Source organism: Gobio gobio (genome assembly GCF_949357685.1).
Source record: "Gobio gobio genome assembly, chromosome: 18".
Lineage (NCBI taxonomy): Eukaryota > Metazoa > Chordata > Actinopteri > Cypriniformes > Gobionidae > Gobio > Gobio gobio.
Genome location: NC_137111.1, coordinates 37,065,142 through 37,092,093, shown reverse-complemented (window position 1 = coordinate 37,092,093; position 26,952 = coordinate 37,065,142). Strand labels below are relative to the sequence as shown.

The 26,952-nt window shown below is 38.8% G+C and overlaps 1 protein-coding gene across 4 annotated transcripts in view; it reads right to left on the bottom strand.

The window, feature by feature from the left end:
- Nucleotides 1–26,315, bottom strand: part of slc4a11 (solute carrier family 4 member 11) — a 73,879-nt gene extending 47,564 nt beyond the window's left edge. The window contains exons 1-3 of one of the 4 annotated variants that reach the window (XM_079842629.1): nt 26,059–26,315; nt 4,762–4,812; nt 2,023–2,145 (exon numbers count right to left, since the gene is read on the bottom strand). In XM_079842629.1, coding sequence (XP_079698755.1) covers nt 2,023–2,145; nt 4,762–4,812; nt 26,059–26,119 — 235 coding nt within the window. In that variant the 5' untranslated portion in view covers nt 26,120–26,315. Of the gene's footprint in view, nt 1–2,022; nt 2,146–4,761; nt 4,813–9,730; nt 9,782–19,231; nt 19,459–26,058 lie in introns of those variants that run through there. The other 3 variants (XM_079842628.1, XM_079842630.1, XM_079842631.1) reach the window with 3 other exon arrangements.
- Between the last annotated feature and the right edge of the window lie 637 nt (nt 26,316–26,952).

Sequence of the window (26,952 nt, the reverse complement as noted above, 5' to 3'; positions counted from 1 at the left end):
GTACTTAAAGTTTGTGTAAACGTACCTTTTTCATATGTGGCTCACATTCAATGTATGGGTTTAGAAGAGATTACAAGAGCTCTGTTTGGACACGACTAGTTCTATCTGAGGATGTTAGCTAAATGTGTATTTCACAGACACACTTTGTGATTTTAATCCTTTCTGTGTGTGTTTTTTTCTTCTCGCACAACTGCTGTAAAAATTACACTGCAAATTGCCTAATGTTTTTTTGGTTAATTCAGTCCACTGATAATTGCAATCCCATGTCTTTTATTATTTCTCCTCATTTATTTTGACCTTTGTTGAATACTGTGAATCAGAAGTGCCCAATCCTGTTCCAGGAGATCTATCTTACATCTTCATGCAAAGTTCAGCTCTACCCCTGATCAAACACGACTGAATCAGCTAATTGAGATCTTCAGAAGCACCTGATAATTACAGACAGGTGTGTTGGGTCAGGGTTGGTCTGAACTCTGCAGGTATGGGTAGATCTCCAGGAACAGGATTGGACACCTCTGTTGTAAAGAAAGTTTTAGTTGTGCTGCTTGGTGCCTACATTTTGGATTTAGGACGTTTTCACACCTACCTTGTTTGGTCCGGATTTTCGGACTTTTCAGTTTGGTCCGAATCAAAATTGCAGGTGTGAAACCTCCCCCGTACCACGGTCCGGACCAAACAGACGAAATTTGGTCCGACGAAAAGAGGTAGTCTCGATCCGGATCAAACTGAACAAAGGTTCGGTTCGTTTCTAGTGTGAAAGCATTTTCTGTATGGTTCGGACTTTCAGACCATTTACAGGAAGTTCCTGTTTATGTTTAAACATTATAATGTTATTTAAAAATTCAATCTAGGCTACATTGATTATGAAAAGTGAAAATATGCGCAATATGTCAGAAGACAGAAAGTCAGAAATAATTTTGAACGAAATTTTGTATGATTTTGCTTAGAAAGCATTTCTTTAATGGGAATTTCGTTTTGTATAAATTGTATCTTAATTTTAATCAACGTTTAATCAGATAATTGCCTGGATTTAATAAATAAGAAGCAAATAGTCTATAGCAGACAATAATCGTGGGAGCGATCAAATGCTTTGCACATGAACAATAAACCGAAACTCAGCAGGCTACTTGCCTCACAAACATGAGAAATATGTGTATATAAAGCTTGAAATGTCCACTTTTAAACGTAACGAATAAAAAATAGTCAAGCAATGCGCACTGTTCAATAGTGGCAACGATATGCGTCCATTCATTCATTCTTGTCAAAGACGCTGACGTCAGACGCACATCCATTTACAAACCAAACAATGTCCAGATGCAGCCCACATAGATGATGACGATTGGACGCAAGTGCGTCATGTAAAGTTCTTTAGTGCGCTTGCATAATTGCAATGTGAAACCAAACCAAAACGAACCGAATGTATAAAAAGTGTCAAAACATGAACTTCGGTTCGGACCTTGGTGCGGACTTTAAGGTGTGAAAACGCCCTTAGACAACTTTATTGGCAACTTGCTGGATAAAATGTCAGTTAGTGGTTCAAGTACAGCTGGCATCCCATCTGATTTAAAATGAGAGTTAAATCAATAACCAGGAAAGACATTATGAATTCCAAAATTATTTAATACATTTTTAAATCCGTAAATCCATTTTTTCTTTGCACACTTGAAAAGGATGTTTCTCAGGGGTTTCATAGCAATTATCTGGGTTGTATATTTGGCTCTATCATGCACTATATGCTAAAGAATAAATTAAAATGGATCTTTTTTTCCAATTGTCACCTTGGATTACATTTTCCTGCAGAGACTGAAGACAGAAAGAGAAGACTTTGAGTGACAACAGGTGACCTGTCACCGTGTGTGGGTTTGGTGGGGGGTGCCACGACATAATCACAGCACACCTGAGACTGTTGCCGTGGCGACAGCTGACCTGCTAACCTGAGCATCTTCAGAGCTAATCAACAGCTCTGGGTCTAACTGCCATCCCACCCTGAACTCGATCACAAACACACACACATACACTGACCTGTTCCTACTTGGTGTGTCTGGTTGCCGTAGAGATGAATGTCATCTCCTGATGGGATGGGAGAGTCCTGGCCCTCCTCTCGTTCCTCGCTCCCCTCCTCATGTTCTTCTCTCTCCCTCTGCTCTAAGAGGAGACACACACACACACACAACAGCCTCAATCTATTTACTTTTTAACACATATTATATTTATATACACTGACACAGACACACACACACACACACACACACACGCACACAACAGCCTCAATCTATAACATTTTTAATACATATATTTGTATACACTGACACACACACACACACACACACACACACAACAGCCTCAATCTATACACTTTTTAACACATATTATGTTTATACACTGACACAGACACACACACACACACACACACAACAGCCTCAATGTAAATACACTTTTTAAAGGTCCTGTTCTTCGTGATCCCATTTTTCAAACTTTAGTTAGTGTGTAATGTTGCTGTTAGAGCATAAATAATACCTGTAAAATTATAAAGCTCAAAGTTCAATGCCAAGCGAGATATTTTATTTAACAGAAGTTCCCTTTCAAAGCCTACAGCGAACGGCCGGTTTGGACTACATCCTGGTACTTCCTGCTTTAATTACGTCAGTAGAACAGTTTGTTGACTAACCTCCGCCCACAAGAATACGTGAAAAAGTGGGCGTGGTCTTGTTGCTCCCTCGTGGGAAAGAGGAAGTGTTGCGTTCGGTTCGGTTCGGTTGCGTTTGTCGCCATGTCGTCCAGACGCTGTTATTTTCATCCCGGAGTCAAATCACCTTTGTTTGGCCTTCAGGGGCTGTAGTTTGAGCGCGTTCATCTCCCCGTTATGGTAAGAGGCGTGACCTTCTCGGGCAACGTGTGCTAAGCTGCTGTCGAATCACAACACGGGAACCGCTGGCACAATCAGAACTCGTTACGTGTTTCTGAAGGAGGGACTTCATAGAACGAGGAAATTCTCAGGCCGTTTTGAGGACAGTGAAAACAGCAGTATACAGATAAGTAAATTGTGTGAAAAATACTGTGTTTTTTTACCCATGAAACATGAACACATGTTATATTGCACACTGTAAACACAATCAAAGCTTCAAAAAAACACGAAAAACGGGACCTTTAACACATATTATGTTTATACACTGATACAGACAGACAAACACACACACACACACACAGCCTCAATGTATATACACTTTTTAACACATATTATATTTTTACACACTGACACAGACACACAAACAGCCTCAATCTATATTTACTTTATAAAATACTTGTTAATTGGTTAACTGCAAGTTACCTTAACATATACTGTCAAAAACTGCAAATGGTTTAACATAATTTACTGTGAAAAAGCCTATTATATTTTATAGAAATAATTTAGTTTCTTCTCATTTTTGTTATGAGGAACTCTGATTCATCATGTGGCTTTCTAATTTACACCAAAATATTATTATGGTGGTTATCAGTACAATTTAAGGAAAAAAGCAGAATTTGGTATAGTTTGGTACATTAACATTATATCACGTAATGAAATATATAAGTTGTAAAACATATACAGGCATTAATATGCGATCCTGTAATACTTGAAATATTGTCATATCAATATTTCTGAAATTGTCTGTAAATTTGACAGGACTTTTTTTACAGTGTTGCACAGCACACTGTATGCTATATTGTAATATATTATTCATAAAGTTATAAATTACTGACAAGCACATATGTTAAAGTTACAGTTAATATACATATTTAATCTGCCATACTGTACATTCATCTGAATTGTTATTTAAGCACAGATTAAACAGTTCCTCAATGCAAAAACAAGGCTTCAATATTCCATTAATTCCTCTGTTATATACAAAGTGTTCTTGGGGTTTAATACCCCACAGATGTGACTGTGCAGCCAGAGTGTGGCTGAAGCTGTGATTTATCCACACATGGCAGCTCGTTATTGTTCTCGGTTCTCTGGCTGAATGTGGCATGTGAGTGGCTATCGGTTCCATATCTTTCTCCTCATCTATTCATTTATTCACTAATCCTTCCCTCTATTATTCTCTATGTAAAGCTGAAGAGAAGAGGGGGCTGTTAATCCATGTGTGCTCATTGACTCTACCGCCCTGGACCTGCGGTGAGCGGGCAAGAGGATATTCCTCTCCACGACGGCGGCGCTCCCCTTTTTTCCCTTTTCTCGCTTGCTCTTTCAAGCTCAGAGCACCGTGGTTGATCATATTCATAAGTGTTTGATTCGCTGAGAGCCTATTCATGAACAAATTAACTCATTTATTGAAAATACCCCCCATACTTTGTTATAATTACATACGTATAAACAAGAGCCCCTTGAGAGTGAGAGAGATGACATAAATAGTGATTTCTGAAATGGCATATTGAGAAAATACTTGAGATATCTGAACATGCCACAAGCTTTACTTGCATTAACAAATTTCACACGTTTTATTTTACAGACAACATTTTGTCTTCATTTTATCATTTGGACTTCAATGCATCAAAACTGGATGCAGAAAACTTGTCTCTCTTTGACGCTGATGAGAAATTCTGAAATGTTAGAATTTGAATATTCCTGCAAGTCAGAAATGAGGACAAGCTTTCAATATTGTAGGAAGAAGATTCCTTCTGCCTGTGTTTTACTCCCAACTCGACCTTCACACTTCTCCTCCCGACCATGTGCTGAACAAACAAACACACACGAACCAACTCCTACAAACATTTACTCACCCATCTCTTGATAGAAGTATCCATTCTTAGCCATCCCTGAGGAGGGAGCCTCTGGAAGAGAAAATAAAACAGCGATTAACAAAATACTTTTTTTTTTTTTTAAAACAATCGATGAGTGTGTTTTAAATAACACAATGTAAGAAAAGGTTTCTGATTACAGTATGAGAACAAAGAAGATAAAATAGGTTTTTATCTACCACTGATTCTTCAGTACTGGGACAAAACAGGCTACAAAAATAAAAGGTTATATTTCCAGGATTTATTATGGATTAATCTGTTTAACATGTTTAGGTGCAGTCTCTGGCTTCTATTTTCTCGCAAAATGTGTTTTTCCTTGCCATTCACTCTATAAATGTCAACACTGACAGAAATAATGTGTGAAACAGTTATTATAAATATTGATCAATCTAACATTCACTTAAAAAAAAAGAACGAATTTAGATTACAGGACGGTTTCAAACTGATCTTCAGCTCCATCTATTGAATTGAAAATATTACGGTGTTGAAAAAATAACCCTTTTTTGAATATCTTATATTTTAAAGTATTAAATTAAGAAGCAATTTTGATTTTACCAGGGAGAGAGTTGAAACAACTCAACAGATCGACTTAAACTTAGGAAAATCCCAAACCTTTTTTTTTTACAATTATCAGTTGACATATCATGGCCATGACTTATTTAAAAAATAAATGAATAAACTTACTATTAAACTTGGCTGTGTGACTTTTTGAACTCATAGAAGTTTAAATATTGATACAGAATGAAGACTTGAAGATTGCATATTGGTATTATCATTGGTATTTCTTTTCTTTTTTTTAAATAACCTGTATTCTTCTGCCAGGTAACGTTAGTAACGTTTTGTTAAAATATGCAAATGTATACTGCTGTTGTTATTAAATGTAATATATATTTTGGTGTGCTGTATATTCAATTTTGAGTTATGGTCTGAGGACAGTGATTTGTATTTAGAACATTCAAGTGATAAACTCACATGAAACATTGTTATCAAAACTAACGGCAGGTAAATTTGTCTCTTTTTTGTCTCATGTCTCAAGAATCAGCGTACAAACATGAATATGACACTAGTCGTGCCCTTAAGATGGTCACTAAACAGCCACATAATTATACGGATACACACAAACTGATCGCGCATTTACACCAACAAGCTCACACTTAGGCATAAGCACATGCACATGGATCCAGCACACATACCCCACACCTGTGGCCTACATTCATTTGTTGCAGTTTAAGGGGATATTTATGAGGTGAAGTCAGCCGTGACTGAGGTTTCTCTTTCCCCACTTTCTGACTCCCTTAATTGTCAGGTACCTCTTTCCAGCAAAACACTCTCTCTAAAGAGAGTATGCATGTAGAGCTGGCATATATCACAGCACTCACATTTTGGAGCATGAAAATAATACACACAAACAACTTACACAAATCTCGTCCTGTCGTACAGAGAATAGACTACATCAGACATACTGACAGAGAGTTTGTCTCATATTTCTCTTCAGTGACAGCACAAAAACACGAGCTTCTGTGCTGATATATTCTGCAGGATGTAAAAAAGCAGAACGTGTCAGTGCAGGAAACAGACTGTCTGAATATAAAGCTGAATATGAAACTCCTGTCAGCTGGCCAGTCCAACATGAGAGGCCTCTACATGCTTTACAACCCTTTTACTGTACTTTACATTATCACAATTGCAAAACTTTCACTAAAGACTGAAGATTTATATAATAACACAGACATATTTAAGCTAAAATCCTGATGCTCATGTCACTACCCTCTCTCATTTTATATAATGATTTATTGAGGGTGATTCTGACAGCTCTGGTGTTAGTAATTTGACGCCAAAAAAAACAAGGTTTTGAGGGATAGAAGTGCAATCTGTTCAATATGTCGTACTGTCTCAAGGCAGTGCGATCTCATTAGTGTTGTGACAGCCCACACACACATAAATCAGTAAATGAGTGAAACATGTTAATGCTACACTGCAACATTATATAAACTTGCATTTAAAATGCCTTTCTTAGATTCTTTATTATTTACGAATAAACAACCTATGTGTTACTGCATTTGTACAAGGCTTTACATTTTAGATGCTGTCAATATGTTGAAATAATTCAACTGGCATTTTGGGGGTGTTGTTGTAGTGTTGTTGTAATGGGAACATACGTCTATTTTTTGTAACCTAAAGAATGAAAAGGATTTAAAGCAATAGAGCAATAGAGAATCATAGTACGATTAAAAATAATTTATTGTAAAGTCATGCATTTGAATTATTTGCAAATAATAGTATTTTAATTCTTAATCGTATGCTCAGAAAACGGTTAATGTGTCTTGTCTCATCACATTCAATTATAAATAACATTATATAAATGACGTAGAACATTTTACATTTTTGGAAAATATTTTTTCTTTGCATCAGTAGACAGTGGCTGTTAAAATGGAAGCGCCACGCTTGAAGTCTGCCTTCTTTGATCTTAATCATTTCGACATTGATGAGAGCTGTTAGACTGCAGAGGCAGATCCTCCTAAAAATTTAACTTTTAAATAATTTTGTCATCCAAATAACACAGCCAGCAGAGTGTAATGGAGTGTAATTTCTGATTATGTGATTCTATAGGGAGTGTTAAGACGCTACATTCATTTAACAGAATTTCACATGCGTGAACAGGATCTGCCGGTAATGCGGGTAAATCAATTTAAAGGTAATTTCAGACAAATTATATCATAACTGCTTTTTTGATGCTGATGTGTGAATTTGTATGTGTAGCAATATACATAAAAGTATAATCATTTAATTTTCGATTTAACAGGTTTTGTGCGTTAAAGCGATTAGTGTCTATCCAACTGTAGAGTCTATTCTACAAAACAAATGTCATATCTAATTTTTATAACTGTTCTCAGGAGATTGTTGTCCTATTTAGACCTATTTTTGAATTTGCATCAGTTGAACAATCAAAACCCAGGTACAAACCTATCCTTCAGAGTGTCATAGACGTTTAAATCAAATAAAATTTAGCGTCTACTCTGACTGAGATCTATAATCACAGTAAAAGCCCCAAGGTCACCGTATAAGGTCACCTTCCCACAGCCGAATGACTATTCTCAGGCAGAAAACAGGCAGATTTTTGCATTTCACCTCATACGCTGCTATTACATGATGCTTACAGCCCACCCAGGTCTAATCAACGACATGCACTAGCATTTGCATAAATGACTTGAGCCAGCAAACCCATAATTCTTTAAATGCCTTCCCGTCGTAACATAATTTAGGAAGCAAAGAGTAAGCTGGTGAGGCAGAAGGAAAAACAACTCTCTCCCTCCCCTGCCATTCAAAGTCAGTGACGACACAGCAGACAATTGGTATTCTGTGCGTGTTCCCGTCGGAACTGTCCCTAGAGACAAAACACCTTCAGCCCAGCCATGCCTACAGGCTCTCCGGAGGGGACGCAGTCACTGTGCTATTTACCCCCACTCTGACCTTTCACTGGGTACTTCGTCTCTGCTGCCTCCAGCTATGGGTACTGTGTGACCAACCTTTACCAACCCCTGGCTCAACGTCTGATCTGAAGATATTTCTCTAATACCATGTTACTGCGTGCTTATTTTTACTGCAGATGCCGCTCACGGACAGCCTGTCGATATGCAAAGGAAGTGAGCAGAACTGATAGAGGAAGTGGAGCTGCGGCACTTTCAGCCTTAAATCATTCAGGGCCAGGGACGGGTATGACTTTCAGCATCACACTTCCTCTTTAGGGGTTGCTGTAAGCACATTGCACAGGCCTAAACCAGATCACACTAAGGATGTCCTGATCAAGTTTTTTGTTTGCCCCCGATCAGATCACTGAATATAGAGCATCTGCTGATACTGAGTCCCGATCCAACACGTTTTATTTTCCTAGTGCTAGGTGCACACTTCAAGTACATTAAAGTTACTAAAATAAATACAGGGATGTACAGAGAGCTTCTCAGCAAAATATCTGCATCTATCACTAAGCAGTAATTCCAATATAACAATAACTATAGGAATTATATTTAGAGGCCTATATATAACATATCAAGACATTAACAGACTGTGTGGTCACAATTACAAATATGGGACTATGGATATAAATTTGTATTTTATATGTACAATAAGCAGAATAATTGCAACAACAAAAAAAAGTGGAGATAAGGTTAGAAAGCATGAAGCTTGCAGTGTCAGAATGCCAGGCTATCAGTAAAGTACGAAGCAAGATTCAACCCATAGCAAACGCGTTATGGCAACGATATCTAAGATAGTCTGATGGCAGAATGGGAAGCACCCTGCCATTAAAAGAAAAAGAAGAAGCTCAAATGTGCGTTTGATACACTTGAAACAATGAGGTCTAGTGCGTCACACATGCACATTTGAGCTTCTTCTTTCCCTTTTAATGCCGGTTGGCAATCCCACTTGAAAGTGCTTACCACCACCTATTGCACGACTCCTGCATGACAGCTGATGTAAAGTAAAGGACCGCACTTAGGGGAGCCGATACTGATCTGTTAAAAATGCTTAATCGGCCCCAATATCGATAATTGAGATTGGCTCCGGGACATCCCTAGAGCACACAAATACAATCAAACAAGCCAAGGTTTACATTCGAATCCTCAACCGGGCTTGATATGCGGAACACAAACCGATCAGTCAAGATGTATCATTATTAATTCTCCTTTACGGTTTTATTATTTCGTGTTTAAAATGTAAAGCTCTCTCATTATCCAGACCTGATTTTCCTTCACAATCTCTTCCTTAATCACATTTTGCAAAACAGAGAGGGGGGGGAAATGTCATTTTTTTGCTTAGAGGCGTGATCAAAGCCAAAGTGTAGAAAGAATGAGAGATAAGGAGGGACAAAGAGACTAAACAAAAATCCTGCTAATCACATTAATACAAGGAAACATGGGCAAATGATAACTCAAATGCAAAAAACAGAAAATACCTGGTGCAGGCTGAGTAGTGAACAAACTCCTAATATCTGATCATCATTACTAACGCAGGAAGTGCTGTCTTGGCAAACAGGAAGCAAGAGCTGGCAGAACAGGTCTTTTTGTGTGTGTGTGTGTGTGTGTGTGTGTGTGTGTGTGTGTGTGTGTGTGTGTGTGTGTGTGTGTGTGTGTGTGTGTGTGTGTGTGTGTGTGTGTGTGTGTGTGTGTGTGTGTGTGTGTGTGTGTGTGTGTGTGTGTGTGTGTGTGTGTGTGTGTGTGTGTGAATATTTGAATGCCAGAGTGTAGTTTTACTCTTAAACACACGGATCATCATTGTTTGCATATGCATTTAATACCATGACTAGATTCATCTCAACCACAGAGAGAAGCGCAAGTGTGAGTCACAGACTGAGGCTCAGTAACCAGCGAGTCCTTTCCCTTTACACACAAACAAACACACACAGGCAATTTCAGGCTCTCTGCGCCAGCGAGCAGTGAGAGGGATGTCTCTTTAAGGCTTGGTGGTCTGGTTGTTAAGAAATACTCTTGTATGTGGTTAGTGTGCAACAAAACCACAAACAGCCTGTGCATCTATTCAGTTTCATACTCAAGATAAAGAGCATAAAACATCAAATATGCATCAGTATTGCTCCCTCTGCCTCCTTTTCCTTCTCTCGTTGCTTTCAATTTTTTTTTTTTTTCAGACAAGACCAGACATGCTAGAAAAAAACAGTCAGGATGGACAAACTCTCTGGTGAATGATGCAAATTTGTAGATAAAAGTGTGTGCGAAGATGAAACAACAAGTGCAAGTGCAAGAGTGAGCGTGTTGTGTGCAGATGAGGTGGCTGTGTAGTTTATCTAGTGTGAAAGCAGGAGTGTACAGTAAAGCTGTCCTCTCTCACACACACACACACACACACAGTTAAATGAGCTCATCACAGAGGTGCTAGGTCACACAAGACAGCCGCTCGATCTCACTGCTTCCTTCAAGACAACAACCTTAATATGATATTCTTCTTTGAAAATGAACCTCATAATAAGTGCATCAGCAGTTATGCAGCCGTGATGCGTCCAGATCTTCAGAACTGATAACAGCAGTTCATGCAAAACTAAATCAACATTTACATTCACAATTCAAATTTACATTTTGTACTTTCTTAAAGGGCTAATTCACCAAAAATAAAATGTACTCACCCTTGTGTCATATCAAACCAGTATGACTTTCTTTCTTCCATGGAATTAAAAATAAATAGGGGCAGCGGCTGTCAAGCACCAAAAGTTATACAAGTACCATAAAAAGTAGTCCTCAGTTCTCACGTCTCATCATGAACAACAAACGTGTCAGGACTCATCGTGACACGGCATATTTGGATGTATCATTCTGCACAGTGTTAGCTGTAATTGTCAATTGTTTCACACTTTACGTTTACTTATGTCAAAAAATGTACAGTAACACTCATTACACGTTACATGTACATATTATAGTAATAACAGTAAATTATGCAAAGTTCCAAGCAACTAACCCTAAACCAAACCAAACCCTAACCCCAACTCAATGTAAAGTAATTAATTTGACTTATTTGTGTAATTATACTGTAACAAGGACACCTTAAAATAAAGCGTAATCCAATATACTTGTGTTCATAGTAGTGGCTAGTGGTTAGTGGTATGGTGGGTTAAGGGGTGATGTCAACAGTCCAATTATAGATGGAATTACTGCAGGTATTTAATATATATATATATATATATATATATATATATATATATATATATATATATATATATATATATATATATATATATATATATATATATATATATATATATATAATTACAATGTAAAAACATGTATGTACACAATAAGTGCGTTGCATCAAATTATTAATTAATATGTTACAGTTCATAGTAGTTAAAGACACTTAAAATAAAGTGGGTCCATTGATTGTTAGGTTTTTTAGTAATAATTTTTGTATATTGATGAAAATAGCCAATATTTTGATGTCACATTCATTAAAGCCACAATATGTATTTTTTTGCCGCTAGAGGTCGCTTATTCACAACAAAGGTGTAGGTTGATGAAGCCTGGATTTCACAGAGCTTTTATTATGCCGCAGACAAGCGCTTCCGATTTGCGTATGTGGAGTAACTCAGCGCTGTTTTATTATATTAGATACATCTGAGTGTGTCGAAAATTATGAATGCTACTCTGTGCGTTCGCTCGGCAGCTACTATGAGATATTTGTAGCTAGATCGATATTAGGCATGGTAAAACATGATGCCCGTAGTAAATCAAGAAAACGAGATTTAAACAATAAGACTAACTGTGTTGAGCTATATAACAATAGCTATGTTTCCATCCAAAGTTTCGAATGTAATTTATGCGCAAAAATGCAATATCGCAAAAACATTTGCGAATAAAGCACCGTTTCCATCAAGTGAGTCGAAGAGAACATAATCGTCACTTCCTGATAAACTACAGTTTAAAAAATCAGTAGGAAACATAGGAGAAGCCAACATATATAATCATTTTCGTATATAATAATTATTTGCGTCTCAGAGATACTCGTGCGTCTCAATAAACTTGTTGTCATGCTTTCAGAGGCAGATGCTGCTGTTTGGGCGTTTGCATTCAGCATTTTTTGATGCGATATCCCAAAATGCGCATAAAAATAAAACATAGCTAATGATTTGTTTTCTGTCGATGAATGTATCCAAACAGTTGCTCACCTGTCTAATAAAACACATAATATATTAAAGCGTCTTTGGAGTTTCCATGGTTTCTACAAAATAAAACTGGAAAACGAGGGTAACGCGCGTATGATGTCATTGATAGGCGACGCACGGACACGTTCCGTGTCCTGGTTAAAATGGCTTATTTTTCTGGATTTAAACATTCTTGGAAACATTTGGGATAATGTAAGCACACAAGTCAACAAATTATATAACAATGTTCTAGTGGTTTTAGGATATTTTAATTTTAAAATCTTGCATATTGTGCCTTTTATTTTACTCAGACTAAAACAGTATCCAATTTAGTCACAAGTAACAATCAAAATCAAACCAAATATGCAAAAAAATGTATATCATGTATCTGGGGATTTGGAATATATTGTAATAAATCATATGGACTACTACTTTTTCTTTTCATTTTCTGAGCTCAACAGCCCCTATACCCATGCTATAATTTTCAATGTATGAGAAGGATATTCTTCAAAACATCTTTCATATTCCACAGAAGCAAGAAAATCAAGGGGTTTGGAAAGACAAGAAGGTGAATAAATGATTATGGAATTATTTTTAGGAGAACTATCCCTTTAACTTTTCATCAAGAGAGGAATTAATTTGTCACGGAAATCTCACGCCGCATCTTGGGCAGGTTTGCGTAATGTCAAAAAATAAATCTAGTAAATTGAGTTTGTGAGGCTGTTACATCCAGCCATATGGCACCACGCACTGGCAGACCAAAAACATTAATCCCTGCCCTGACAAATGGACAATGTGCATTAAAAAAATTGAAGGTAAGAAACAGGGCACATGGCCTGCAATGTAAAAGCACATCAAACATGTGGATGCACCTTTTACATAAGCTATTTACAAGAGAATGTACAAATACAGAAAACATGTGCTTTGGGTTTAGAAATGCTGTTTGGGAATTTAGTCGCTGTTATTTCACAGACCTTAGCTTTTTGAGATCTTTTAATCCGGTTCTACCTGTCCGAGTAGGGCCATGCTTTGAAACCGATATGACTGTGGCTATATGTGGGAGATAAGGTATGAGAGAAAGAAAGCCGTCTCTTGCAGGTTGTGATGGTATTTTGCTTGTCTAACAGTGTGTAGTTATGGTCCTTTAGCGTAGATACACCTCTACTGCACAGACAGACAGAAAGAGAGACACATGAGACAGATTAAAGGTGCTCTCTGCCACTTTTTAATGTCACTTACAGCCCTGATCTACGAGAGAGCAAGCAGGAAAGAGAGAGACTTAATATGCCTGCAGGCTTTTTGGCACTCGAGTCTCCGACTGCTTAGAGAGGGAATTCCTTCTGAAGACCAATAATGGCACACATACATACACACATGCTGGTTCTTTTGAGAATAAGGAAAGAGTGTGATGAGGCGAGGAGAAGGAGAGAGACGGAGAGTTGTGTCTGTGTGTGTATGAGGCTGCTCGACAGAAAATTCCTTGAGAGAAAAAGCCAAACAGTTGACGATGCATTCTCTCCACAAATAAACCGTGGATAGAGGCAAAGAAATATTAATAAGCATGCTGTTGTGGGGAAAATGACTGTTTCTGCATGCAAATAATCATGTTGTGAATCTTCCACATATAAATGAACAGATTAAAAAGATTTTAGAAAGGCCAAGCTGAATTAGTGTCTTCAAGCAAGTGTGACGCGACCCGCGTTTGCACAGTTATTAAAAATCGTAAATCTAGCAATATAGGCTGCGTTTACACTGCAAGTCTTAATGCATAGATCCGATATTTTGACCATATCCGTTTTTTTTTGGCCCGCCTGTTTACATTCATTTTAACGCAATATCTGTGTTTATGTTAATTCCCACCTAAAATGATTTTCGCTTTACTATGCACATAGACCTTCTGGTTTTGAATGGCCTTGCTATTAAAGCTGATTACATAATTCATGTCGGGTGGCCATGATTAGCTATTTGCCAGTATGGATAAGATAAAAGCTGTCATGGATGTTTTGCAGCACAAACTGGCCGAACGAATATATACAGGACAATTACAGTAATTTTCATTTGTTATGGCATCAAAAAGCTATATTTGTGGGCAAACGTGTTGCACTCGCCTTGTGGTGGCTTGGAATTCGAAGAAGAATCGGATATTTGTGTTTAGACGTAGGTTGGATGTCCAGATATCGGACATGTATTTGATTTAAAACCATGTTTGTGACCCAGGACCACAAAATCAGTCATAAGCGCACAGGTATATTTGTGGCAATAGCCAACAATACATTGTATGGGTCAAAATTATTTTTCTTTTATGCAAAAAATCATTAGGTTATTAAGTTAAGATCGTGTTCCATTAAGATATTTAGTAAATGTCCTAACGTAAATATATACAAAAAATATTATTAGTAGTAATATGCATTGCTAAGGACTTCATTTCTGCAACCTCAGATTCCAGATTGTCAAATTTACATTTACATTTATGCATTTGGCAGACGCTTTTATCCAAAGCGACTTACATTGCATTCAAGGTACACATTTTACATTTTGTCAATTCTTGCGTTCCCTGGGAATCGAACCCATGACCTTGGCCTTGCTAGCGCCATGCTCTACTGTTTGAGCTATAGGAAAGCTAATAGCTTATAGTAGTGTATCGGCCAAATATTGTCATATCCTAACAAACCTAACATCAATGGAAAGCTTATTTATTCAGCTCCAAAAAAATGACCCTTATGACTGGTTTTGTGGTCCTGGGTCACATTTGGAAGTGGCTCAGATTGGATACGAAAAAATTGTGTTTACACATGTGCAACAAATCCCAATCTGTGTCAGATGTGAGTAAAAAAAAATCAGATTTTTTTTGTGCCAGTGTAAATGCAGCCTTTTTTTTTTATTACATTTTTTATGTACATTTATAACAATATACTTTGTGCTTTATTACCGTGGCATTAAATTACAGAAAACTGGTTAATGCTGTGTGTTAGTGTCTTTAATAAAACGGCAGGGAGTGACAGCAAATTTGACTCTCTCTTCTGACCAACATAATCAATCTCTCTCTCTCTCTCTCTCTCTCTCTCTCTCTCTCTCTCTCTCTCTCTCTCTCTCTCTCTCTCTCTCTCTCTCTCTCTCTCTCTAAAAAAAAACCCTCTTTAAAGTCATAGAAACTCATAGAACAGTCATCTAGAAGTTTACCTGACTATGACAACTTTCACTTCTAAGAAGCCCGGAATGTGAAAACAGTCCATAAACTGGCAAAAAACTGAAATAATAATAATAAAAAAAGGATGCAGCTGCAATGATCAAGAATGTGTGTTCACAGACATAACTGAAGCTAAATCTAAAAATGGCAACCTGGAACATAAATCCTTCCTCAACCTGGTCCCTTGAAAGCACCTTTTTTCCACATTAGACTTCCGGAAGATGTGTAGTACCGGCCAATCAGATCAGAACTGGCAATTTCAGCCAGCTCTTGCTTTTTGCGAGTGCAATATGCATCAGTGAACAGACTGTGGGCGGTCTGTTGGAATGCCATCTGAGGGTCATCTGATTGTCATGGAGAAGATACCATTCTAATAGATTTATTAAATCCCTGACACAGAGTAAGGTGTAACACAGCTATGATGCTATTCACATGTTCGTTTGAAATAACCTTTCACGGCAATTTGCAGGGAAATTCGGAAGCTGCAGCCATTTGTGTCTGTGCTTTTAGATGAGTTTCAGACTGCAGGGATGTTTCTGCAGCGCGCGGCTTGGCTGATGTGTCCGTCTCACCTCATTCTCTCGGTGTGATAGGAGCAATCATCAGGTGACCCTGATAGTGATCTATGCATACTCTACACATCACAGGGTGTTATATAGACGCATGTGAGCCAGCGTCTCCCTCTCTGCCTTTCTTCATCTCCCTCTCTATAAGCCGTAGGAGAAAATACGCAGAGCGGCGTGTGTGTAAAAGCAAACCACACCAAACAGTAACAGGGAAACCAGCATCTAGTTAACATTACGATGATGGCATCAGCTCTCTCTCTCTTTACTCCATTTGTTCCTGTAAAGCATCCTCTTGAGCATAGGAAAGAGAAATGGAGACGGAGATAGAGAGAGAAAGGTGGACGTCAAGATCCGGTGACCACAGCGCTAACATGCTTCAACATGACAGCCGTCTTTAATCACAAAGCACCAAGGGAGCACGCAGCTTAAATGTGTTTGCATGGACACTATTGTCCTGTACATCAAGGGAATACAGATTTTCCTTTCCTTCATATCTCGACTGCTCTGGTTTCGTGAGCGCTCTGCTGGGGGATTCCTGCTAATTGCTTGCACATTCCCTTCTTCCTCTATTAAAGCCAGGCCACCATTCCCCCTTACAATCTACAGTACCACCGCCACAAGAGAAGAAGACCAAAACGGAGACAAAACACAAGTGGGAGAGAACAGAAAAAGGATACATCTGTATCATAAGTGTCCTTATGAGGAATGCGAATTCTGAACAAAAATAGAAACACTGTTTGACATTTGATGGCCACCATGGTATCTAGTTTATGCCAAAGACGGTTTGTCATACAGCCTGACACGACGACTGACCGCGTGTGCTCTAGTGCATCAGAAAGGTGGCTGCGCATCTGTGCGTTTGTCTGCCATATGCATACTGTAGCATATCAGAAAAGGGGCATGTGTGTGAGGTTTCTCCCCTGGCGCACGGGCAGCTTCGCAATCAAAGGTCGGAATTCATCAACACTGGCATCCTCCGACATCTTGAAGCAATCTAAGGTTTACTCCAAGGGTGGGCGGGGGGCGCGTCTGTTTGCCTGAGCGTGGGTGTTTGTGTGTGTGTGCGTGGATGCGAGAGGGGGTTCCTGACATTCGCTAACAGAAAGTGAGGACATTTGAAACTTTTCCTGTGAGCTATATTTAATCCATTACGGAGAAGCAGAGGCATGTCTATCTGCGATCAGACTTTTAGCGGAAGAGATGCCCATTTAATTAGGATCTCGCAAACAGCACACGGCACTTGGCAAAGTCCGACATTGCGTGCATATTTAGGCCTCCAAAAATATCCACATTACGACCGTGTCTGTAAATCAGACGAGGGTCAGGAGAATCAATCTCTCCATCATGTGAACGCCTGCGACGGCTGCTCCCTTTGCGCACACAGACGCCGCTCTTTGTATGAGAGAGGATGCCCATATGGCGGTTTTACAGTGTACCATAAACAGAGGAGATAAACAGAGGAATGTGTGATTCCAATTTCCCTTGCAGACTGTAATGTACAGTGGGTGGAAGACAAATAGGGAATAGAAAAGTCAGAGATTGCCTAACCGCATTACCAATCTCTCTGGGACCCGCCGGATGACTGTACACGCACATGCACAGATAAATTACGAGACGCACAGACACGCAAAGTCGATCGGCCCTCCAGAAAAATACATCTATTCATCTGCAAGTGCGAATGAGACGTTCAATATGCAAGCATGGGGGGGAAATCTGGGGACAAAATGTCCACCTTTCATGTGTGTAGTAATGAGAGGTGGGTGAGCATCACGATGCTCGTTAGAGAGAAAGACAGTCGTAAAAAGACAGATGACATCGTTTATTGCATTAGCCTCGTTATTAATTTTATTTTCTCATCCATCCGTTCATCCACTCATCCAATCAAGCAACTTCATTCCTGTTGCAATGAATGTTCACCTACATGAAATATGAGAAACTTCTCAGGCGGTCACAGTGCGCCGATGCCCCGTGACCTGCTCCAATGACATTGAGATTCGGTGGAAATGATGGTATTGACAGAGTGCCACAATGATTATCCATAAGCCGAGACGGGCACAAAGTAAGTGTCAATTACAACAGGCTGATCAAATGCGCACTTGATGCTTTGTGTCACACACACATGGAGAAACACACACGTAATCACACAAGGAGAGAAAATTGAGACATCAACTGATTTGAAGTTCAACCCTAAGGCGAAGGATGCAAATCACAGTCTCATTATGTATGTGTGTGTGTGTGTGTGTGTGTATTGGGGGGAAGACGAGCACAAGATTTAGTGTCTTCCCACTTCTATTACCCACAGTGTTTACACTGAGGCTTTGAGCGAAGGGAAAGGACAGAAAGAGAGCGATGTAGGTGCACTTGAGCAGTACGACAGCGCGTGTGTGTTGCATGCGGTATTAGACTGACTTCTCACAATGAGATGAATTAAACAGCAACATTGCGTACAAATAAGACCTACTCTCCCAGAAGACTACCAACTACACGTACCCGCTCGTTTTCACGCGCGCACACACGCACACTCTCGCACAGCCTGATCAGGCATATAGGTTTTGTTCCTAGCGCTACCCTAGGTACTTGATTTTGATCTGTGTTTTGCATCGGTCTCTTTCCTCATGTCTCCCTCTCCCTCATTTATATTTACGTGCGTGTGCATTTGAAATGTCTGTGCGGGTATCTGAAAGTGTGTGATGTCATTTTTTTCTTTTTTCATGTTTACTCGACTAAGATTAACAGCGTAAAAGCATTTACGACGCATTCCAGAAAACCAGCCCCGAAAAAGCCTGTCTGCATTCCAGCATAACAGCACCCCAAAAAACAGCAGCAGCAACAGCAGCGGTGGCAGCGTGTGAGAAAAACAATCCACAGACCTGCAGGATTCAACAGAGAGAAAACTTACAACAACACGCAAACACACATGCATCCTCTCCACTGCACATGTTTAGCACACACAGTCTCAAATTTCAGGGAACCCTCGGATGCTCAGTCGTGACGGCGCAGGAACATGTGCATATGTGTGCGTGTGTGTGTATGTGTGATAGTGCATGTGGGTCTTACCGGATGGCACGAAATGAAGAACTTTGTTTGCTTCCATCATTCCCTTCTCAACCCATAATCATCCTGTAGTCCTGACACTAATGAGGGCAAGATCACCTCTGCTCCGGTCTCCTCTCTCTCCCCTCCTCTCTTCACTTCTACCTCTCTCTCTCTTTCTCTCTCTCTCTCCCTCTCTGTATCTATCTTTCTTTCTCTCTCTCTCATTCCTCAGACATATTTAGTGAGTCAGCCTTGCCCTGCCTCCGCTGAGCTGTGACTCTGGGTCCTAAAGCCTACACTTCCTGCGTTTCACTTTGTGTACTTGATGCTTGCGGTCATAAATCGTCACGACAAACTATGTCTGGCATTTAGCATTGCTTTTGTGTGCGAGACAAGTGAGTCTGTGTCCTAGAGTAGTCAATAAAATGTGTATTCTAATAAATAATGAATGATTCTTATACATGTGGCGTGCCTGTAAGTTTACAAACTGATGTCACTGTAATGTCCTTTGTTTCTTTCACAATAAAGAATAATGTCATTCTAGCATCCAGCAAAATCATTTAATGCTAGAAATACACACCCTGCCGCGAGGTGTGGTGCTTCTGGATTATTTGATGCTGTTTTTTTTTGAGGGGGCTTGTCTGTGAAGACGTGTTGAAACAATAATATTTCAGAGAGATTTACTGCAAAGATGGCTGCAGAAATTCGGTACATTAGCCGACCAATTCAAACAACAACAACAAAGTACGTAAATAACACATTGCAGTCGGTTAGATTTTGAATTCTAGCAATTTAAGTCAATGGAAGACTTTTTTTAAAACTTTAATTTGAAATTTTAAAATGTTTACTCACGCATGTCATTCAAAACCTGTATGACTGTTTCTTCTGTGAAACATAAAAGAAGATATTTAGAAAAAAATGTTTTTTATGTCCATGCAATGGAAGTCAATGGTAACCAAAACTGTTTACCAACATTCTTCAAAGTATTTTCTTTTTGTCTCTATAGAAGAAAGAAAGTCATACAGGTTTGGACTAACATGAGGGTGAGTAAATGATGACGTAATTTTCATTTTAGGGTGAACTATCCAAAATAAAGCCATCTTTTACTCATCCTGCTTTTGTTCCAGTGCCCTTAGTCCTTCTATCTTTTTCGGACCTCAAAAGCAGAAATTTAAAAAAATAGTCCTGCACGTGCTTCTTCCTATAATGACCAGGCTTAAACATTACAAAAATTATACAAAAGTATCACGCAATGATACAGTGAGACGCGCACCATATATGGAAAGTGTTCAGGGGGCATGCTATAAGGTTTTGCGAGAAAGAAACCGTTTTATTCAGTCAAAATACTGAGCTTGCGATCCTGTGAGTGAGTGCATGCAAGCTATCAGCAGGTGCCAGCGCTCATGCTTACTATAACTCGCACTATTGTCATGGTACCCACCACACACACGCACCATTTTGAGAAATCAGGCTCAATAGAAACAAACGCGACTCTCGTCTTTTCTATAAGGTATATGATAAGAAATAATACAATAATACTAATAATAAAACCTCCTGAAGTGAATGTAGTGTAACGGTTGCCATGACAACATTGCGTGAGTGGCTGCTGACGGCTCGGAGTGCGCACACACAGGAACGTGCACAGAGTAACGGCCGAGCTCAGTATTTTGACTGAATAATACAGTTTCTTTCACGCAAAACCTTATAGTATGCCTCCTGAACACTGTCCATATATGGCGCGCGTCTCACTGTATCATTGCGTGATACTTCATCCTTTTTGTAATGTTTTAGCCTGGTTGCTATTCACTGCCATTATAGGAAGCAGTGCGTGCAGGACTATTTTTTATTTTTATTTCTGCTTTTGAGGTCCGAAAAAGATAGAAGGACATAGGGCACTGGAACAACAGCAGGGTGAGTAAAATATGGCTTCATTTGCATTTAAGGGTGAACTATCCCTTTAAGTTTGAACTGTGGCTGAATAAATTGCAGAAACTTCTGGAAAAGAGGTAGAAGAAAAAAAAATAAGTTGATGATAAGTTGAAAAAAGAAACAGCAACAAGAGAAGACACTAAACCAAAAAGCAAACAAAAGAAGTTGAAAATGAAGAAGAAGACAAAGAAGAAGTAGAGAAAGAAGAAGCAAGTGAAGATTATGACGAGGAAGAAGGAGTAAATGAAAAAAATTACGACAAATAAGAAGCAGCAGAAGACAATGATGAAGAAGAAGAAGCCAAAGAATAGCATGTTTGAGGAATTTCTAGCAAGCACTGTAATGACTCATCATTCCAAGGCTGTTTGTTTTATTTCTCTGTCGAGTGGGGTTGAGGGGGGGGGGGGGTCTGTTTTTTATTTCAGCCCTCACAATAAGTCTTATAAAAAGTGTAGAACCCCTCTCTCCTCCCTCCATTTTGTTGCCATCAAAGGCTCTTTCCACAAAACACACCTGCTGGCAGCGTGTAAAACAGTTTGTAGAGGCATGTGTGTACGTATGTGTGTGTGTGTGTGTGTGTGTGTGTGTGTGTGTGTGTGTGTGTGTGTGTGTGTGTGTGTGTGTGTGTGTGTGTGTGTGTGTGTGTGTGTGTGTGTGAGGCTGGAATGTTCACACAGCTCTTGTGTAAACCCTAGACTGTATTGTGATGCACTGCTCTTTTAAACTATTCAGTTACGGCCAGACAGAGTACCTCCCACAGTATGACATGCAAAATAGCACTTGATTCGGCCACCTATGCCACCAACAATTCAACATAACGACACAACCGGAATATCATACCTCACAATCATCATGCTGTTCATACATACAAATAGTGTGATTAATTCAAAAGAGATGTGGCGTATGTGGAGTGTGAAGGGTTAAATCCTGATGTGGGCACAGGATGCTGTGGGTACACAGAGTGAGGTCAATCTCTGACCTTGCTATTGTCCTTGAGTTCAGCAGAGTTGTCCGGAGGTGCCAGACAAACACGCATACAGCACAGCGAAATATTTGGGCTAGATTAGGGACGCAATGTGCATTGGCCAACAGAAAAGAGATCCCTACAGCAAATCAAAGACGGTTTTGGGTGACGCACTGCCCCCTAGTGCCCCCCTAGGGTTCCATGTTTTATGGGGACTTTTCATAGACAATGATTTTTATACAAACTGTTTATTCTATCCCCTAAACCTACCCCTCACACAAAACTTTCTGCATTTTTACATTTACTAAAAACATCACTTAATATGATTTATAAGCTGTTTTCCTCATGAGGACAACATTTCTCCACAAGGACAAGGATTTTGAATATTGCCAGCTTTGTGGGGACATTTTGTCCTAATAACAAAGGGTATACCTGAACCACACACACACGCACACACACATGCTGTCACTTGTGTGCCCTAGACCTCATTTCCTATCTGTGTTTAACTGTGATAGTCAGATCATAAGCTTCACAGGAAATGTTTTGTTGTCTTTCTGGAAAGACAATGGGTATTGGAGATTTATGGGTAGAGACTGCTGACTGTTACACTTTACGTCATGAGGTACAACCCCAAAACGTCACTTACCATCTTTTTGCATAACTCCTAACACAAGTAATTGTCTTTCAGATAGGTAAAGCTGACCATTTACTCCCTAAACAGTTTCAGTGCATTCAAATTATTACGATTCATCTGGAATATGTAGTCAACAGCAACAGAGTGCACCAAAATTATACATGTTTGACATGTATGTGGATAAAGAGAGGCATTTTACAGCAGAGGTCAATGTTCAGTGCTCAAAAAATATTCTTACATTCATTGATTTTGTACATATTTTGCCTGGTAAACTTATATGTTTTGGTTTTCTGTTATGTATTCTAGATTTTTGTTACAAATTATGTGAATTTGTCACCAAGATATTTATCTTGTTATCATGCTGGCTGACATTTGATGAACATTATTCATAAAATGTAAATTTTGTAAAATACTTTTATAAAGAAAAAAATGAAATTTAATTTAATGAAAAAACAAAAATAAAATTAAATAAATATATTATTACCAAAAAGAGTGGCTGGAACTACTGCAGAAAAAAATCTTTACTGATGCTTCAACACTTTTAGTGAAGTAGCGACAGATCTTTTCTTCTGTATTGTGACACTGCCCGGCCCCCATAAAAAGTCACTGTTTGGATATAAATAGGCAAATGCTTACGAGTGATTGGATCATTATTGCAGTGATTATTATGTTTCTAGCATGTTATATGTTTGGCAACAGTTCTTCTAAGCCTTCTAAGTTCTTCTGTAGCTTTTCATTTCTTAAACAACCATAAGAAGACACATCACGGCCATATTTCAGAACGACAAAGCCAATATTCATCAGGCTCAAACTGGTTGGGAGGGAGCATGAAGAATAATTTTCACTCGTGAATTGGCACCTCTGAGTCCAGACCTTAAATTCATTGAAAGTCTTTGGGATGTGCTGGAGTAGACTTTACAGAGTGCTCGACTCTTGCATTGTCAATACAAGATCTTGACAAAAAAACTGATGCACCTCTTGATGGAAGTATCATCACAACATTTGAGCCTGATGAATATTGACATTGTCATCCTGGAATATGGCCATGATGTGTCTTCCTATGGATGTTTAAGAAATGAAAAGCTACACACTCCATCAATTAGGGTTAGAAGAACTGTTGCCAAACATATAACATGCTAGAAACATCATAATCACTGCAATAATGATCCAATCATAGACTCTTAAGCATTTGCCTATTTAAATCCAAACTGCAACGTGTTTGTTTTGTTTTTATAGGGCGACATAATTCTATCCTTCGGTTGTTGATTGATTGCAGATGAATTGGAGCCCAATTGTAAGAAATGGACAACGTTTAAGTGGACAAAATTATTAGAGAAGTCCTGCATGTCAACAGAGAAGTCTGTCGTTTTACATGTAGATCGAAGATTTTGACTTTTTTTTCTTTGCTTTTATGAAACATGCATGGATGAATCATTCACAATATCATCAATAAGATGCATTTAGAAAATATATAGTGTGAATTTCCATTTCATGTCGACTTAAAACCGAAATATAAGTGATCGAGTTCGCTTTTCATTCACACTGATCCTGTCTTTGAAAATGTACTCTTTTTGGTCCATTCGGTTTGTGATTGGGTCTCAGTCCACTTTCCATTCACACTTCTTTCTGGAACCGAGCCCACTGAAATATTATTATGCCCTGCAAAGGCAAAATACAGTAACTATACAAGTTGTCAAAATGGGTTTTGTTATAGCAGCTGTCACATAGTTTAATTTGTCCAAATTCTTTATCTAGTTCTCTTTGGTAAAAGAATTATGGTCAAGCCCTGGCAAACACCAGCTCTTTTTGAGTTTGCTTTACACACACACACACAAGCACACATTTGTATTGTATCTCCAGGAAGAGCCAACAGTCAAACTAAGTGAACAACAAAGGGTGGAGCTTCCTTCCCCTGGACCCTCACCTAATGTAAGTAATGTGTCAGTGAGAGTATGTGTCTGCGTGAGCGCATGTGCTTCTGCGAGAGATTTGAAATGAGAAAAACAATACATTTATATCTAAATAGCTAAATGCCAATCTGAGCGATGTTACAATGGAGCAATTTTTAATGTAGTCTGTCACAGGAATTATTGAATTCACCACCTAAGATGATACAATATGAAGAGAGCAAGAAAAATGCATGTTATCTCACACTTGTAGTTCTTTATGAGCTCCAAGGTCGAGAGAATATGTGGGAGAAAGCATGTTACGTCTACACTTGTACAAAGGGAACTTTCCAATTCGTGTCAGGTGAACAAGAATTGGAAATGGCACCACTGCTGTGGCGGATGCTGATGTTTATAGGTGTGCAGTGATGCCTTAAAAAGAGGCTTTGATCAGATAGCCTGATAGCTCTTGACTTTATGAAACTAACAACTTGAAAGACATTTTATCCAGCAGTCCTTCCTTCCCTCATTACCCTAAGAGCATGAGCCCAGACAGCTTATGTGAAGCTCTATTGTATAGCAAGCTATTGGGACACTCATCCTTTTTGTTTTGTCAGTCTTGATAAGGAACAGAAAATACAGCTTAATCAAGAAGAAAAACCAGAGAAGGTAATTATGCTTACAAAAGCATTGTTCATTGCACATTTTTCATTTAAATGTGTTTCAAAAAACGTGCAGATGATAAGATCAGATTTCTGAGTTTTTCAAAAAAAAGTCCTAATGCAGTGTCTGTCCAAATGACTGCAAGTATATCAAATGAAGAGATTTACATAATATATAAAAATATCATTTGTATATAATAATAAATTATCCATATTTCTCATGGTTAATTGGGTTGCAGTCATTACTCCTGCACTGTAACTTTGTCCTTGTGTTCGTCTGTGATAACATGGACTAGACAATATTACTGTAATAGTGATAATGAAGTTTAGATTTCTGGAAAATGCTTATCCCTTAAAAATTACCATGTAACCATACCACAAAACCATAATGCACAACATAAACAAATGTGGTAACTTGTAACCAGGCACCACTGTCATAAAAAGGTCATTTTGTTTGATGCAGCCAGATATCCGATATTAATGTATTATGGCTTTACAGTATTATTTGTAACTGTAGGATAACTATGGTTGCCATGGTAATGTTTAAGTTTTTCTGAAAAATGTAATCAGTTCAAGATTAGAAAACTAATATGTGTTGTTTTTGTAGTAAAGTATAGCCTACGCAGAGCGCGAGACATTCAGTACGGCTTTCACAATAACATAAACTAGTTTTTAACACGAAAACTTTTACAACTATTATCACAAGCTAGCATAAAGTATATAAACGTAAAGTTTATAAAGACCCTTGTCCCTTTCGATACAAAAATTCTTACCTTCAGCAAAACGGTTAACAGTCACTCCCCTCATGTCTTTTCCGTCTTTATCCGTCTTCATGATGTCTTTCAGTTTGGTATACTTTTAATGACTGAAATCACATCCAGTGGATGTTTTCTGAGTTAGTTTACCTTTATATCCAAACTAACTAGTCAAGTTGTTCTCTTTTCTCCTGAGTGTGAAACACTGGGAGGCATATTAGCGGTGAGCGCGAGTGTTCCGCAGGTGTGCATGACAGCACGAGCGCAAGAAGTGCAGCACGCGAACAAAAGCTCGTGAATCTTCTGGACCAATCACGCTTCAGCGAAACAGAAGCGACTGGACGACACGGATGGTCCATCAAAATCATAACTGTAATGAGTAAATGTAAGTTGGGAAACCCGTTTTTTTGTCCTGTAAACGTGATATCAAATTAATAACGGATTGATAACTGACATTTATAATTTAAAACTAGTATGAGGGGAAGCTTCCCCACTAGAGAGCGCGCAGAGAACGCGGCACACGTGCACTCTGAGTCCCAGCATTAGTTTTAAAGAAGATAACCTACTTTTATTTCTTTCTGATTAGATTTTGAGTGACACTGCGTTTAGATTCTTTATTCAGACATTAACAGTGTGGATTTGCTTTAACTTTAGATGAGAACACTGTGTTACAGTTTATTCCCAATACTGATCCTTGACAGCACTGGACATTTGTCTCCTTATCTGATTCACCCAGTTCAGTTCGTGGAGCCTCTACTAATGAGCTGATGAGTTGAATCAGGTGTAGTAGATAAGGGAGACATCCACAGTGTGCAGTGCAGGTCGAGGATTGAGAACCATTAGCCTTTTATGTTCTGTCTGCATACACTGCAGCCATCTTTCGTTCCATAAAGAAACTTTAACATCAATGGA